General features: G+C 46.8%; 1 protein-coding gene across 1 annotated transcript in view; it reads left to right on the plus strand.

Annotated features, from left to right (window-relative positions):
- The first annotated feature begins 1666 nt into the window (after positions 1 to 1666).
- DLGAP2 (DLG associated protein 2) overlaps positions 1667 to 14913 on the plus strand; it is a 401616-nt gene continuing 388369 nt past the window's right edge. Inside the window, 2 exon segments of the mRNA XM_034652370.1 lie at positions 1667 to 1688; positions 1835 to 1867. Of these exon segments, the coding sequence (XP_034508261.1) occupies positions 1667 to 1688; positions 1835 to 1867 (55 nt within the window).

Raw genomic sequence — 14913 nt, forward strand, 5'->3', positions numbered from 1 at the left:
GCTAGCGCTGTGTCTTCTGAAACCCAGACCAGCACAGGGGGCCGTGGAAATTGGAGTGGAGCTCCTGGGATGTCGCTCCGTACCCGAGCCAGAGAGCCTCATCCCCCTCAGTCGGGGGTGGTGTGCATGTTTAAGGCTCACTTGTGCGTCGATCACGGACGCCAGTTACGGATGTCGCAGGGATGCAGCCTTGGTTGGTGCTGTGCCAACCACCCCCTGTCGCCCAACCCCAGGCCTCCGTCCTGGACCACGTCTGTGTGCTTCCTAGACTGTGGTCTGGTGTGGCATCACAGGAAGAGCCCCCATGTGCCCGGTCATGGTCTCCCCTTCGAAGACTCTGGCTCCCCCATTTTAGGACTTGCCCACTTGCGGCAGTGCAGAGTGGTTCAGCTCTGGGCTCCGCTTTGTACATCCGGAGGTGGATGTCCTGTCAGTCCTACCCTGCAGCCAGAGCGGACACTGCACCTCGTGGTCAGTCTGTGTGGGGAGGGGAGGGGCAGTGCAGTCATTTACCACCCCTGATACGGTCGGCCCGATCTCCAAGAAGTCAGAAGAGTTCCAAGTCCAGTTTGTTTTTAAGGAAAATTCTACCTTCTCTGACACGTCCATCAAACCTCTCTCTCCCTCATCTACCTCCACCCGCAAACACACATGCATCTGCTGGGTCGGACGCAAGCACGGATGCACGAGCTCCCTCACCTGTCCCCAGCCAGCCCCTCCTGGCTACCAAGGCGGTCCCACCAAAGAACGACTAACACGCTGCCCCCCTCCCCCTCAGAAACCATCCTTGGCTCCTAATTTTATGTTAAAAGAAAATCTCAACTCCTTCTGTGATTTTCGGTTCCCTTCCCAAACTGTCTGTGATGTAGCCCCCACCACATCGGACATTGACCCCCGCCAGCCCTATCTTCCAGGCAGACTCCTCACTTACCACTGGCCGTCTGCCTGCTTCTGTGCCTGTCCTCTGACTGCACTATTTCTGTCCCGTCTTTCTCTTTATTGAAAGTCCTACTTGTCCTTCGAGACAGTCCAGAGACTGTCTCTTCTGTGAGCCCTTTGCTGCTCCTTGGGGTTGGAGGAGAAGGAGGCTGGTGTTCCCCTGAGTACCTGATGCCTGACAGGCTGCTTGAACCATTTGTCACTCAGCCTCCCATCTCCACATGGAGGATGCCAGCATCCCCATTTTAGAGCCCAGGGAGCAAGTCTCCTGCCCAGAGTGACCTGGCCCCAAAGTCTGACTTTTCCACAAAGAACAAATATCTTGGAAACAACTGTGCTTGTGTTTATTGTTATAATTTCCCGGCGTGATTGTGAATGCCGTGAGCCCCAAACATCTTGGTCTGTGTCGCAGAGTCTGACACGGAGGGATGGGTCTGCATCCTGAGGATGGTCAAGGATTACAGGCTTAGTGTTTGTACTGAAGGATAATATCATCCTTTTGCTCACGATAATTTGTGCCTGAAAGCAGATATAACAGAGTTGTAATCAAAGTAAAGGTTTAGATACTAAATTAGGTGTTAAAATACCCCATTTATTTCAGCTAAGTAATTTGTGTTGACCCATACAGTCATGAAAACATATTTAATGTGTGCACGTGCCTAAGACAGAGAGCGTTAGTTTGCTAAAATGGAACATGTGAAATATTTGCTAAGGGAGTTTCTCTGCGATGACGTTTGCTCAGATGTGGGGTGAGCTGGCTGAGTACTGAGAGGGCCGCCTGTGTCTGTGGGGCAGGCGGACGCCGCCCTGATGGCGTCCCAGTCCCTCCAGCGGCTGGTGTAAAGTCTGCAGCCCGAGACCCCTTAGTAATGGCCTCTCTCTCTTCTGTTTGCAGAGTCCCAGTGCACCCTCTGCGGGGAGCCGGAAGGTGAGTGTGCTCCACCTTATCACCCCTGCCTGCCTCCGGTGGGCATGGCGGGGGCACCTCGGTGACCGGCGGCAGTAGGCGTGTCCGAGCGCGTGTTCTTCACGGTGTTTGATGGAAAGTGGGTAAAACCATCAGCGTGGTGTGCAGGATGAGCGTTAGGCACGAGGAGGTAATCTCTAAAGGAAAATCGAATCAACCAAATTACAATACTTTCCTTTTTGTTTTGGATTTAGAAATTTCAATCCGGTTTCTCCAGGTAATAAATGCCGACAGGAGAAATATGTACTTCTTGGCTTTAAGTTTATTAGTCAAAGTGCTGATGAGCTGCTTATGAGGTAAGATCTCAGAAAACGATTCTGTATTATTGAGTAAATCCGAGAGGCACGGCAGGAGCCGTACTGGTAATCAGTGACTTTAAACAAGGCATGATAATTCACATTCCACGCATCTAAGATACTTTTAAAAGTAGAGTCCCTGCCTGTATGGTTTAACTAATGTTCCAAAATAGTTAAAGCCAAAATTTGTCCTATTTCTCAGAGTCACAACAGAAAAGAAGAAAGGGGATGTGGTTAGCATGTAACCTCTGTTAACAGGGGCTCTGAGTTCATCAGCGTTTTGATTTTCAGGGTCAGAGCAGCCAACTTCTGGCCTCACCACAGTGTGGAGTGATGGCCTCTGGAGTCCAAAATCCCAAAATGCCTGAATATGAATGACTTTAGTGTGTGCACCATGCCATGCAAACCTCATCAAATTCACTGCAAAGATTTGTACCCCCAAGATGAAAGAAAAAGGTGACTATCGGGTTAACTTAGAAATTCCATCAAACACTCTGTTCTGTTTTGTGGTTGAGATATGACTAAGTCTTCAAAGTTCTTGCTGTGTTGTGTAAGGAATACATCACACATAGGGAGAGCCGTGGCAAACTCAGATCATCACAGTTGCATGAAATCCGAGACCCCTGATGTTTCCAGGGTTTTGGAGTGAAGGCCACGGGGAGGTCACTGGAAACAGGGTTCTGCTGCGAGCAGTGGCCTTCTGACCGGGAGGGTGCAGTGGGCACCCACAGAGTTCTCCAGCTTGTGTGTGTCCTCTGGGCTTTTGGGAATTTTATTCTTTCTTGTCGTGGTAATTTCCGTGTCTGTCCCACGCCGGAACTGTGCGCGTCATGCGTTGGTGGCCTGTGTAGTTGTCTTTGCCGCCCCTGCGACACACGCGCTTTTTGCTGAGAATCTTCGGTGCACTCTGGGTACTGGAGAAATCCCGATGTCTCAGACGCTCCTGCCTCGTGGAGGACCCAAACTGCATCCTGCTTTCCCACTTCTCTGCTCCTATTCACAAGCGTCTGTTGTCTGCAAAGTCTGTGTGCGTTGTGTGGCGTCTGGGTCTTCGCTCTCTGCTGCTTTGGGCTGTCCTTACAGAGCAGACCAGGTTCCGACAAATCAATACAGCGCATGTGGTTGGGTGAGGGTGTGGGTTGAGTCAAGATGGTGTTACCTGGGGAATCCTCGCTTAGGGACAGGTGTTTGTGTGTTCCTGTGGACACCCCCGGTCGTAGGGCCCCCACAGCTGACCTCCCCACAGGGGCAGGGCTGCATCCTCCCCCCTCCCCGGGAGCACCCCCACCCCAGGTCTGGAGCCCCCAGCCCCACCCTGTCCGATGTCATACCTGTGTCTGCCCGTCCCGGACAATGCCCAGCACGTCCCCCAACAGCCTGCTCTTGGTCAGCGTCCACGTCCCAGATAGTGTCAACCCCACACCAAAGGTGTAAAAATGTTGGAGGAGGGAAGAGATGTGCCCCTCCTTGTTCTGGAGGCAGAGCGAGATGTAGACATTTAAAACAAGACCTGCTTTACTCAGAGAACTGCCCCAGCTGTCCACCCCGAGGAGACCGTGAGGGTCGGGGAGTCTGAGGCTGTGTTTGGGGGGCCCGTCCCTTTTCCACCTTGATCTGGGTCTCTGCAGCCAGTCCAGCGTTTCAGATATGCAAGTGCTGTTGCTCCAAATCAGAGAAAGGGAGGAGAGATTTGATGGCGTGGTCTCAGCTGGGCTTTATTTTTTGAAAAGCACCACCATGCATATTCATACATTTTTAAATCATTTAAGTAATTAGTCTAAGTGAGAGCTGCCCGGGTGCAGTGAGTGGAATCCAAAATCAGCTTTTTGTTCAGTAATTTCTCCAGCAGCTTCTATCCGTTAACTCATAAAGGCCGTGGCACAGAAAGGATCAGAGCTGGAGGCTGGTGCACATCGCAGACTCAGATCCCGTGAGCTGTGCTCATTCCATCCACAAGGTTAAGGCATCAACTCATTAAGCTTCTCTCTTTCTTGTCAGAAAGCTGTTAACAGTCTTTCTGGGCTAGACCAGTGAAGTGGGAAACACCTATTTGCATTTTAATGATTAGTTCTCTTGGAGGGAGCTAGGTCTTTGGATACAGATGGAATAATTAGCATTGTCTCAGATGATAATATCTGTCAAGCAGCGAGACTAGGAGCAAAGTTGATGGGGTGCTGGAGACCTCAGGAGGCCACAATTGAGGATCCCTGCAAAGGTGTGGCCTGTTTTACAGAGAACATAAATTTGTGATTGTACATAACATGTAGATTGCATTTTCAGTATGTAGATTTGCTTATGCTTTCTTCCTTGCACGGTTTCTGAAATTTGGATGACTGTGGTTTTGAGAGGAAAATGTTTAATGGCATTCCATTGTTATTTATTGGTATCTTTCTTCCTACACAAATGTACAGACGGGTAACCCTGAATGGCGGGGGTGGGGGGGGGCTGCAAGGTGAGGGAGCATGTTACTCAACCAGACTCACCTGCCATTTGCAGAGATACACTCACCAGAGTGTCCTGCCAAACTATAGGCCAAAAACAAACAAACAAACAAACAAACAAAAACCCCAAACACTTTAAAATCTAAGAGCAATCTCGTTATAATGGTTTGCTGCAGGACTTCATGGTAAGACTGTCTCGAAGTGTATCGTGTTCCTCGTGGTTCTTGATGTCTTTTAGATGTTTGAGTGCTATTAGCTAGCAAAATGATCACTTTGTTAGTTTACCTTGACACTGTAAGCATCTCTGAAGGTTTCACATGATATAACCCATCAATTTAATATAGGAAAATAATTTAAGAGTATATGATCCTTTTCAAACTTTATTGACAGATACATGACAGCACTTGCTTTTTAACTAGGCCCCAGGGAACATCATGGTAGAACCACAGATGTCAATTCACGGATATGCCTGCTTGTGTATGTTTTTATGGTTCGATTTGCCCTCCCAGCAAACAGATTTTCTAATGTGGGAAGACAGATAACGGTGCCTGGAAGGGTTTAGGAAAACTTATTTGAGATCCTCTACAATATAATAACAATGTCTTACATCTATGTTATTTAACCCACTTAAAACTAAGAAATAAAATAAACTATTATGATATAAATTTGGTACAAAGGAATAGTGCTACAAAAACATGAGGATGGATTTTAGCATGAAAGATTTTTCGTGATAGATGCTTTAAGATTATAACTTCAAAAGAAGTAGACTGTTTATGGAGGCATCAGCATATATTGGAGTATTTGGAAGATGTTATTTGTAGAAATTCTGGTTGCAAAGCAAAATTCAGGTTCAAAAAAAATCACAAAAAGGTTAAGATAAGAGACTTTTATTTTAAATCTGTTTTGTTTTTTGTTTGGTTTTTGGTTTTTACTTTGATCATTTCAGGACAAAAGTTATATACTGCTCTATGGAGACGAATGTAACATAATAAAAAAAAATTAAAAAATTTAAAAAAAGGAATTTGGGGCAGACTCCTACAAATCACTATAAATAGAAGGAAGCCCAGCTACCTCTTCTCTTCCTCACTCGTGAGTAAGAAAAAAGTGGCAAATGTTTCCTGTATTTACTAGCATTGTGTTCTCGATTTTTTTTGATACAAGTATTCAAAATTTTCCTCACAAATGACTCTAAAGGATGTAAAACTTCATACTGTTTTTGCTCCTTAACTGAGTTGGTATCATCCTGAGATTTTAAGATCTCTCAGCAATTGGGGAAGAAGAGGAAGGCTGCTTTTTAAAGCCTGGACATTGTGGGTTTGGGAAGAAGCGGTTTGGGCCCACTGCTGCCCTGCACAGAAGCAAGGGCGTCCGCACCTCACCTACAGCTGCTGCCCTCTCTTGTTTGGAGATCAGACCTCGTTAATTGTATGCTTTGGATAAAAATGGTCTTTTCTGTTTGCTATTCCTGGAGGTTTGTGGTAGATAACCAGCATTTATTAAGTTCTCAACATGTGCCAGGCACTCTAGAAAAAATTAGCGTTGCTTAGGAACTGAAGAATTCAACTGGCTTTTGAGAGAAAACTAAATTCCATTCCAGCCGATCTGTCTTCTGGGACCTTAGAATGGTTAGTGTTTTATTACAGATCAGAAAATATTGTGGAGGATACGAGAAGGAAAACCATTGGTCTTAAAAGGCCAGCATGGAGGCCATCAGAAGGTTCTACTCCTCCCACTGTGAGCTCACGAAACTGCTGTGTGTCACGGTTGCTTTTGGTGTAAACATGAGCTTGAGTGAAGGAAAGGCATGTCTCCAGGTTCTCAGAATTAAGAAAAACTTTTATTTTTTTTTTAAAGATTTTATTTATTTATTTGACAGAGACAGCCAGTGAGAGAGGGAACACAAGCAGGGGGAGTGGGAGAGGAAGAAGCAGGCTCATAGCAGAAGAGCCTGATGTGGGGCTCGATCCCAGAATGCCAGGATCGCTCCCTGAGCCAAAGGCAGACGCTTAACGACTGAGCCACCCAGGAGCCTGGTTTAAAAGACTTTTAAACCAGAGTATAGGCAAGACTCAAGACCGTGATAGCCCTTGAGTCATAAAACCCAGAAGGGGGTGCAGGGATGGGGTGGAGGGGAGATGCTCAGGCAGGTGTGTGATACCCTGAGACTCTGCCCCTGGAATGAAACCCAACATCTCAACCTGTTTCCCTGTTTGTGAGAAAAAGACTAGAAAACACTGACCAAGAAAGTATAAAGGAAGCTGGTCACGTTTCCAGGGTCGTGGGTAGAATATAAGGTTGCCAGCAAGAAATGCACGCTGGAGGCATGGGTGTGAGATTGGAATTCCCAGCACCTGTGTATTGCAGAAGGGCCACGTGGTAAAATGAATGTGAGAATTGTTCCCAAATCAGTTAGGATGCTATCAGAACCCGAGGGCTGTGGCAGAATCAAAATCACACATTATCTACAGAGTGTTTGACAACACAGGACTCCCCCTTTCCTAAAAAAGACAATAGATTATAACCCATATAAAGACATTTCAAGGGGATGAGAACACATGGAAGAAGAATAAGCAAGCGAGTGCTAGAAATAGTGTGCTTGCACAGATACTGGGTGTGTTTAAAATTGCTAACTTGGTGTTTAAAAGGAAAAGAAACCATAATGAAATAACTATCTAGTATGACAAAAAGACAGATTAAAAAACAAACAGCATATCCAAAAACAAGATGTGTCATTTAAATTCATGACTGTGTCCATCTATCCAAGCGGATTAGACAGAGCTGAACAGAGAATGAGCAAACCAGAAAACAGATATGAGGATGTTACCCAGAGTTTTGCATCAAAATCCCAAGGGTGATATGAGACACGAATGAAGAAGTGTGGAGGTTGGCCTGAGAAACACAAGCCCGTGTCTGCAGATAATAGAGACACTGAGGAGAACAGAGGATAGGCGTTGCTCAGAAGGAAAGGCTTAGATTTTTTTTAGAACTGAAGAAATTTGTTGTGCCTTTTTGATCTAAAGACTCCTGATGCTAAAGCCAAGTAAATAAAAACACATGCACATCCAATGAAGTGAAACTGTGGAATATAAGAAACCATGGAATATAATACAAATAATCTTAAATATCCCCAAAGAGAATGTACAGATTATTTACAGTGTAGTGACTCTCGGAGGCTTCTCATCATCAAAACAGATGCTGGACAGCTTTGCAATAATAACTCAAAATTGCTGAGAAGATATGGGGGAGGAGGGCAAGAAAACAGCACATGTTCAATATAAAGTGGAATAAAAGAGAAGGGGAGGGAAAGACAGAGACAAGGGAAAAAGGCTCAGTTAACACAAAATACAGGATGGAAATGCCTCCAGGATTTTTATAGATAAAGTCACTATTTAATGAAAAATGATACTCACTTTAAGAAGCTAAAGCAATCATCTACTTTAGAATAGACTTGAAATATGGAAAGCAAAAAAATAAACTGAGGATTGTAAGGAGAAACTGATGGATCCCAAATCCTGCTAGGAGACCCCTTATCTCCATGCACAGGGTCCCACGGGGCGGGCCAGTCACACCAGGCGGGTGCAGAGGGCTCTCAGAGCGGCTCCTTGGGCCCAGTCATCCTGGATGGGAGCACTGCCTGCTGTCTGCTGGGGGACTCTGGCCAAGTTCTGGAAGTCTACCTTTTCGCTTGGCCGCAGTTCTCTCATAGGTGCGGCTTATGTGACCTTCCAGCAGGTGCTTACCCAAACAACATGAGCTTTTATTGAGAATATTTGTAGAAATCGAGGACCCTTTTGGTTTCAAGATGGGCGCAGGTTGACATGTTGTTTTGGTGGGGAGGGTGTGAAGCAAGAAGCAGTTTCTCTGCTGTCCCCCGACTGGGGTCCCCAGAAGCTTAGAGAACCCAGCCTCCTCGCTCAGCATTTATAGCCAGCTGTGGACATCTGCTTCCAGAGCCCCCATCAGATTGTGTTGTTTCCTGCTTCAAAAGCTGTCAGAGCCCCTCACTGTCCACCACGCGCGTCCCACATTCAGAGTCTTTCTTAAATGCCACAGCTTCCCTTCCCGCCCACATTTAGCCACAGGTCACACATGCCCCCGTGTATTTAGGTCCCTATCTGAGAACTTAGGGCTCTGTGAGCACACTCTGGACTTGGAAGGATTTGCTGCAGTGTGATGGGCAGAGGAAGGGGGGTAGTGCCTGGGGACCATGCACGTGTGTGTATGCCTGTGCGTGTATGTGTATGTATGTTCATATGTCTCTGTATGTGTGTGTATGTACATGTGTTTGTATCGTGTGCATGTCTCTGTGTGTCTGTATATCTGTGTGTGCATGTCTGTGCCTGTATGTATATGTATGTGTGTGTCTCTGTATATGTGTGTATATACATGTCCTGTGTGCATGTCTGTGTCTGTGTTTGCATGTGTGTCTGTATATCTGTGTGTTTGTGTGTGTATGTATGTATGTGTGTCTTTATATGTGTGTACATGCACGAGTCTCTCTGTGTGCATATACATGTGTGCATGTCCTTGTCTATACATGTATGCATGTGTCTGTGTTTGCATGTGTGCCTGTATCTGTGTGTTTATCTGTTTTTCTGTGTATCTGTATATGTGTGTGTCTATATATCTGTGTGTATGTAAATGTGTGTGTCTGTGCATGTTTGTGCATGTCCGTGTGCGTGTGTGTGTGAGGTGAACACAGAGAAGGGACACAGGAGTGGCTTACATGTGTTGTCTCAGCAGATGTGAGGGTTTACATGGATATGGGGCAGAAGGGACATGTACTATTTTTTAATAAAAATAGAAAAATCTAGGAACAGACTTGCAGGGTCAGCTCAATCCCCACCTGCTAATGAGCCCTGTGGCCTCTCATCAGAGACCCTCTGTCATGCCTTGTCTTACACTCCTCCCAGGTTTCCTCCTCCATGGACACTGTTGGAGCCTGAGGTGCCTTGTGCCCGTGGCGGGACACCGTGAGCCGAGGGGCTGTGTCGTTCTTGTCTTCACAACTGGGGCCCAGTCAGCTCTGTACACATCACAGCTGTGTGTTTTTGAGCCCAATGCATGAAACTGACCATCCAGATATCTGGTCTCATCACCAACAAAGGCAGTTTTGTCAACCATACTTAGAATCGGAGGTGAAACCACAGCCACTAAATATGATAAGATAGAGCGAGAATGGGGGTGAGTTGCGTGGACCATCTGGTGTCTGAGACGCGGTCACAATTATGCATTTATGCAGAATGATATAAAATGCACAAATGAACCCTAATTTGCACATTCCGTTTTTTTGGATTATCCAATATCTGAGATTCAGGCATTCAGCTGGCATTGAAGCAATTTTACCTCATTAATGTGCTCAAGGAATAAATAAATGCTCTATTTTTCTGGTTGCTGAGCAGTTTAAATATCAGGTTTCAGATTTAGTATGTTAGGTAAAGTACTGTCTATTCTCTTGTTGCTAAACCCGTGCCTGTTTGCCGCACTTTGAAGCCTATTCGGGAGATGAAAGGACATATGGAATATATGCAGTTGAATACGGAGAGGAAACTAGAGTTCCTCCTGGAATTCATAATAAGCTCCTTTTCAGTATTGAAAACGGGCTGAAGAGACAAGTTTCACATGAGGACAGGATCTGACGTTCATCTTCCAGGCTCGGATGTTGCCCGCTTTGAAAGCAAGAGTTTTGTTGTAACGTTGGAGTATCAGCCGTGCCATCTCATGATACGGGTGGGAAACACGGCACGCACGGTGTCTTTGGGCTGGTGTGCCGGGAGTTACGGATCCTAAAGAGAATCCTTGCCACCTCCCAAGGCTCCAAGAAGGTAGAAATGCCGAGTGCTTCTATTTCTTGATAATGAAGCATCTACACAGAAATTAAATTATCTCAGCTCGTTACTTATTTTCCTCAAATTCTAATCCCGTGCTTTAGGCTCGCCTCATGGTGGCGATGCTTTGGAGAGGTTCTTTCTGCGCTGGCGGGTACCAGGACATCCCAGGGACACGGAAACATCTGTGTGCCCGGGGCCTCCGTGCTGAGTGAGTGCCTGGTGCCCGTGTAGACCCGCTCCTTCTGGGGTGACCCACAGAGCCGCAGAGGGGCCCTGCGTGGGCCCCAGAGCAGTCTGAGGTTCAGCACAAGCAGGGCTCCTGAGCCCCATGTTCCCTGTTCCTCCTGCCCTGCTGCTGACTTCCTTCCTGCTGGGGCGGGTGTCTGTCCACAGCGTTTCCTAGACGAGGGGATGTGAGCCCAAGGTCAAACCAGTGACCTCCCTTGCGCACCCTGCAGTGCTCTAGTCCGTGCGTTCCACTGGGTTTTAGATATTATATGTCTTTTGAACTGGCTGACAGAAAGGAGAAAGTGTTTTCGCTGAAGTCCCTTGTTATGGTTAGCAATATGTATTCATAATTTTGCTTTTCTCCCTGATTGTTGCATCTCATCAGCAACATAATGAATCACAGACGCCCAGGGTTTTCGCAGCATCGACCTTCATGGGACTGCCTCCGAGGGAACTATCCGACACAGAATTCGTGGGCCACCCCCGCTCCCGGTCTCGCAATCAGATGCCCCGTGCGGGCTGTGGGTCTGGAAGTCAGCGCAGGTGTTTGCGGGCCTGCAGAGGTGGGCAAGGCGCTCTCGCAGGAGGAGGCGCCCCGCGGTGCCGTGGTCAGGGGTCTTGGCCCACAAAAGCAAACTGCATCTAGGGTTCCTTTCTCTTAAAAAAAAAAAAAAAGCATCCATAGTTCTGTCTTCATGGGGCTGTTGAGAGGCTTGTGTGGAAGAAACAGTGACTCTTACAGTTTGTGTCCCTGGGCCAAGGAGAGTTTGCAGGAAAGGCCTCAGCTGTAAACGTGCGACAGACAACAGGTTTTTCCCGGCTCCTGTTGGTTCCCATGGAGTTCCCAGTACACAGGCCCCTTTCCCTACCCCACCTGACACACCGTTTTCCCCTCTGAGCCCAGCTCACAGCTGACCCTTGAACGAAGCTTTCCTGTGTAGAGCGGGGGTTGTTTTATTGTTTAAAATCCTGTGGCCTTGTCTCAGCAAGATGGGAGAGCATGTACGGGCTAGGGCTGCTCCATGGCACAGGAGGGAGCCAGGCCAGTTGGAGGGACATGCAGAGTGACTTCAGTCCGCACAGGTCGGACTTGCTGGAACATTCTCTCTGAGGCTGGAAGGGACAGAAAGGTGGGACACACATGCGGCCACCTCAATGCGTGTGATTACTGATCATCACCTTTATGGACTAATGTGATACAAAATCACTGGTTTTACTTTAGAAAATTGTTTTGAAATACATGTCTTCTGTCTTGGCTCCTGCCTTAAATCCAAGATTACCGAGTTTCTGGGGAGGAGTAGAGGCTCTGAGTCTTGCAGGAAGGGACTTGGGCCAGGAATCAGGAGCCAGTATCCCAGCGGGCCCAGTGTTCTCATCCTCAGACGGTCTGCACGTAGGCGCACGCCGACAGTGAAGGCTTCGCTTTAAGAGGCTGGGCTTTATTTTCTGGATATTCTGTATACGCAGGAGTTTGGTTTTCATGACGTTGCGCATCGTTGACCTGCTATTTAGTGAGACTCTGTTATATATTATTAGACATGTGGCGAAGAAGGCAGATGGGAACTTATTTTTCAATAATGTAATGAGGGATGACCCACTTCCCGTGACTCGGATTCACAGCCCTCCCCCACATCTTCATGAAGTCCATGGTAGTTAATTTTGGCAGATTAACTATTACTAGAGTAAACAGTAGTAAGTTATCAATTAAATGAACTAGCAATAAATGTACAAATGAAAATGTGTGAAAATGTTAAAAAAGGCTGTAAAGAATACAAAATTAGAGCTCAGCAGCTCTCTCCCTGTAGGACCCGTAGACCTTGAACAAATCATGTAACTTTGAATCAAAGTCCTCATCTATGAAGTGGATACAATAGTGCCCTCATTTCAAGGCAATTTTGAAAATTATGGCATTTGGCACAGTGCCTGGTGCATAGTAGGGACTCAGGTGTGTGTTTTATTTTGCTGCTTACGTGTCTGCTCAGGAGTTGACGGCTCCATTTCTGTGGTTTTCCTCAGTGTCTGTCCATCAGGCGTTACTCTAGGGGTCGGGGAGATGCAGGGCTGTGCATCTAAAGAAAACCCGAGTATTAAAACAACAGTTGTGATAAATAGCTAAGGAAACTAGTGGTTGTATTGTAGCAGTGACAATGATCAGTGATGTTCTATGCAAAGTGGTTCTCACATGTAGTCAAACTTGGCGTATGCATGATTTCTAGATGGGGCTGCTTTGGCTCATATGGTGAGGAGGCACTTTGGAGCAAGAAGAGAATGGAAAATTTCTTCTACATTTTGGGAGTCTTGGGAGAAGTAGCTGTAGGCAGCTTTCTCCTCTGTCTCCCATGACAGTCTCCCGTCCCCAGTGGAAAATCAGAGCCCCCCCCCCGATGGGTGCGTCACTGCACCTGCAGTGTCTGTGTGAGTGCCTGGCACTTAGTAGGAGTGCAGGCACGTTTGTTAACTCGCTGTCTGGGCTCACGCACTGCTGACTGGCTGACAGATTCATAGGGAATGGCGCAGAGTAGAAACTTCCCAGATTTGTTATCCTGATTCCATTAAAGATTAGAGAGAAAGCCGAGACTCTCTACCCACACGTGGACCTTGTATCTGCCCTTGCAATGTGGCCGTCATGAGCGCTTGAGCTGGGGAAGGGATAAGGCGGGAGGCGATGGAAAAAAGAGCTGTAGGGTCATGGTTTGCCTTTAAAAAAGCGCAGTGACTCCCGAGTAAGATGTAAATTTCATTTGGGTCTTTGTGGGAATGATTCAATGAGAGTTCTCGTGAATATAATTAAGAGCGGTCCTTAGAGGAACAAACTCAGCCAACATGGACAAATGTTCCCGAGCTTTGACAGAGATTCCATGATGCCTCTGAGAAATTCGACCTAGGGTGGCTCTTCTCACGGACACGCTTCTGAGCACTCTTCAGTAATAAAGTCCAAATCATGTTATTATTCTCCCTTTTGTCAAATTCTGAAATACTTAATGTAATGACAGAAGCTATTGGAATATCCTCATTTAAGAGATGGAATTTGAATTGATAGCTCTGCCATCAGCACGTGTTTTCAGGTTTTGGCCAGTGAAGCACTGGTTCTCGTAGGTTAATAGATGGAAAGTGTTTGGCGTGGGATGAGGGTTTTCAGACCAATGACATCTCGTGGAGAAAGAAAGGCATACACATCATATGAATCCCATACCATTTTTAACTTTATGTTATGGTAATGCCAGAGAAGAAGCAAATAATTTCACCCGTGGGAAGGAATAATCAAATGTCAATCATTGGCTGTGGGAAAAGCATCTGGAATAAATGACCATGACCGGCTGGACCCTAAGAGACGACAAGGCTCAGGAACCATGGAGTTGAGGTTTGAGGGGTCTCTGGGACTCAGGTCGGGGGCAACTTTTCATGTCATTCTGCAGATTTTTTCCTACATCTCTTTAAGACAGACTAGGAGCTGTTGGTCAATGACCAGCCCACAACCCTATGCAGAACTTTTGGAAGTGTCTATATATGCTTTATGGGCAAAAGGATACATCATTTTCAACAATTTCTCATGGAGGTTTAGGAACACAAAAAGGTAAAAAGAACAGCTCTCATGCTGTTCCCAGGGGAACTGGAGCAAATAGTCATAGTTTATTAATATTTGAGTGCTATGGGTCCATCTCTGCTTTAGATCTCTGACAAAATCCACCTGGCCACTGGGACATGACCTTGGTTCTTCTGAATTCCTACTTAGGGCCAACACTTATGATAGGAATCAGTAGATAATAGCTGCCCAGCGCCACATGTGGAAGGGACTTTTTGTCACTCTGTATGGTACGGTTGGGTGAGTTAGAGACAGGCCTTCACCCCAGCCACAAATACTGATTAGCCCCAGGCATGGAGTAACAGGGTGGCAACGGGAGGCTCCTTGGAGTGTGCAGTCAGGAGGCCTCATGGTCACCATCCTGCCAAGTGCTTGCCTGGGGGAGCATGAGGTGCGGATCAGGGCTCCCGTGTCGCACACGGGCCCGGGCTCCCACATCATACACAGTGTCAATGTGCAGGATCTGGGATGCACACCCATGTTGCCCTTGCTTATCTGGTCTTCTAGCTCTAAGTGTAACTGGTACCACTTGGCTAGGTTCACTCCAAGAGAGACAATCAGCAGCATCCCACAACCACTGGTCGTGGATGGCAGCAGGCACCCTGGGGCAGAAGCAGGTGATGATCTT

This window comes from Ailuropoda melanoleuca, unplaced genomic scaffold, assembly GCF_002007445.2.
Source record: "Ailuropoda melanoleuca isolate Jingjing unplaced genomic scaffold, ASM200744v2 unplaced-scaffold5920, whole genome shotgun sequence".
NCBI classification, from domain to species: Eukaryota; Metazoa; Chordata; class Mammalia; order Carnivora; family Ursidae; genus Ailuropoda; species Ailuropoda melanoleuca.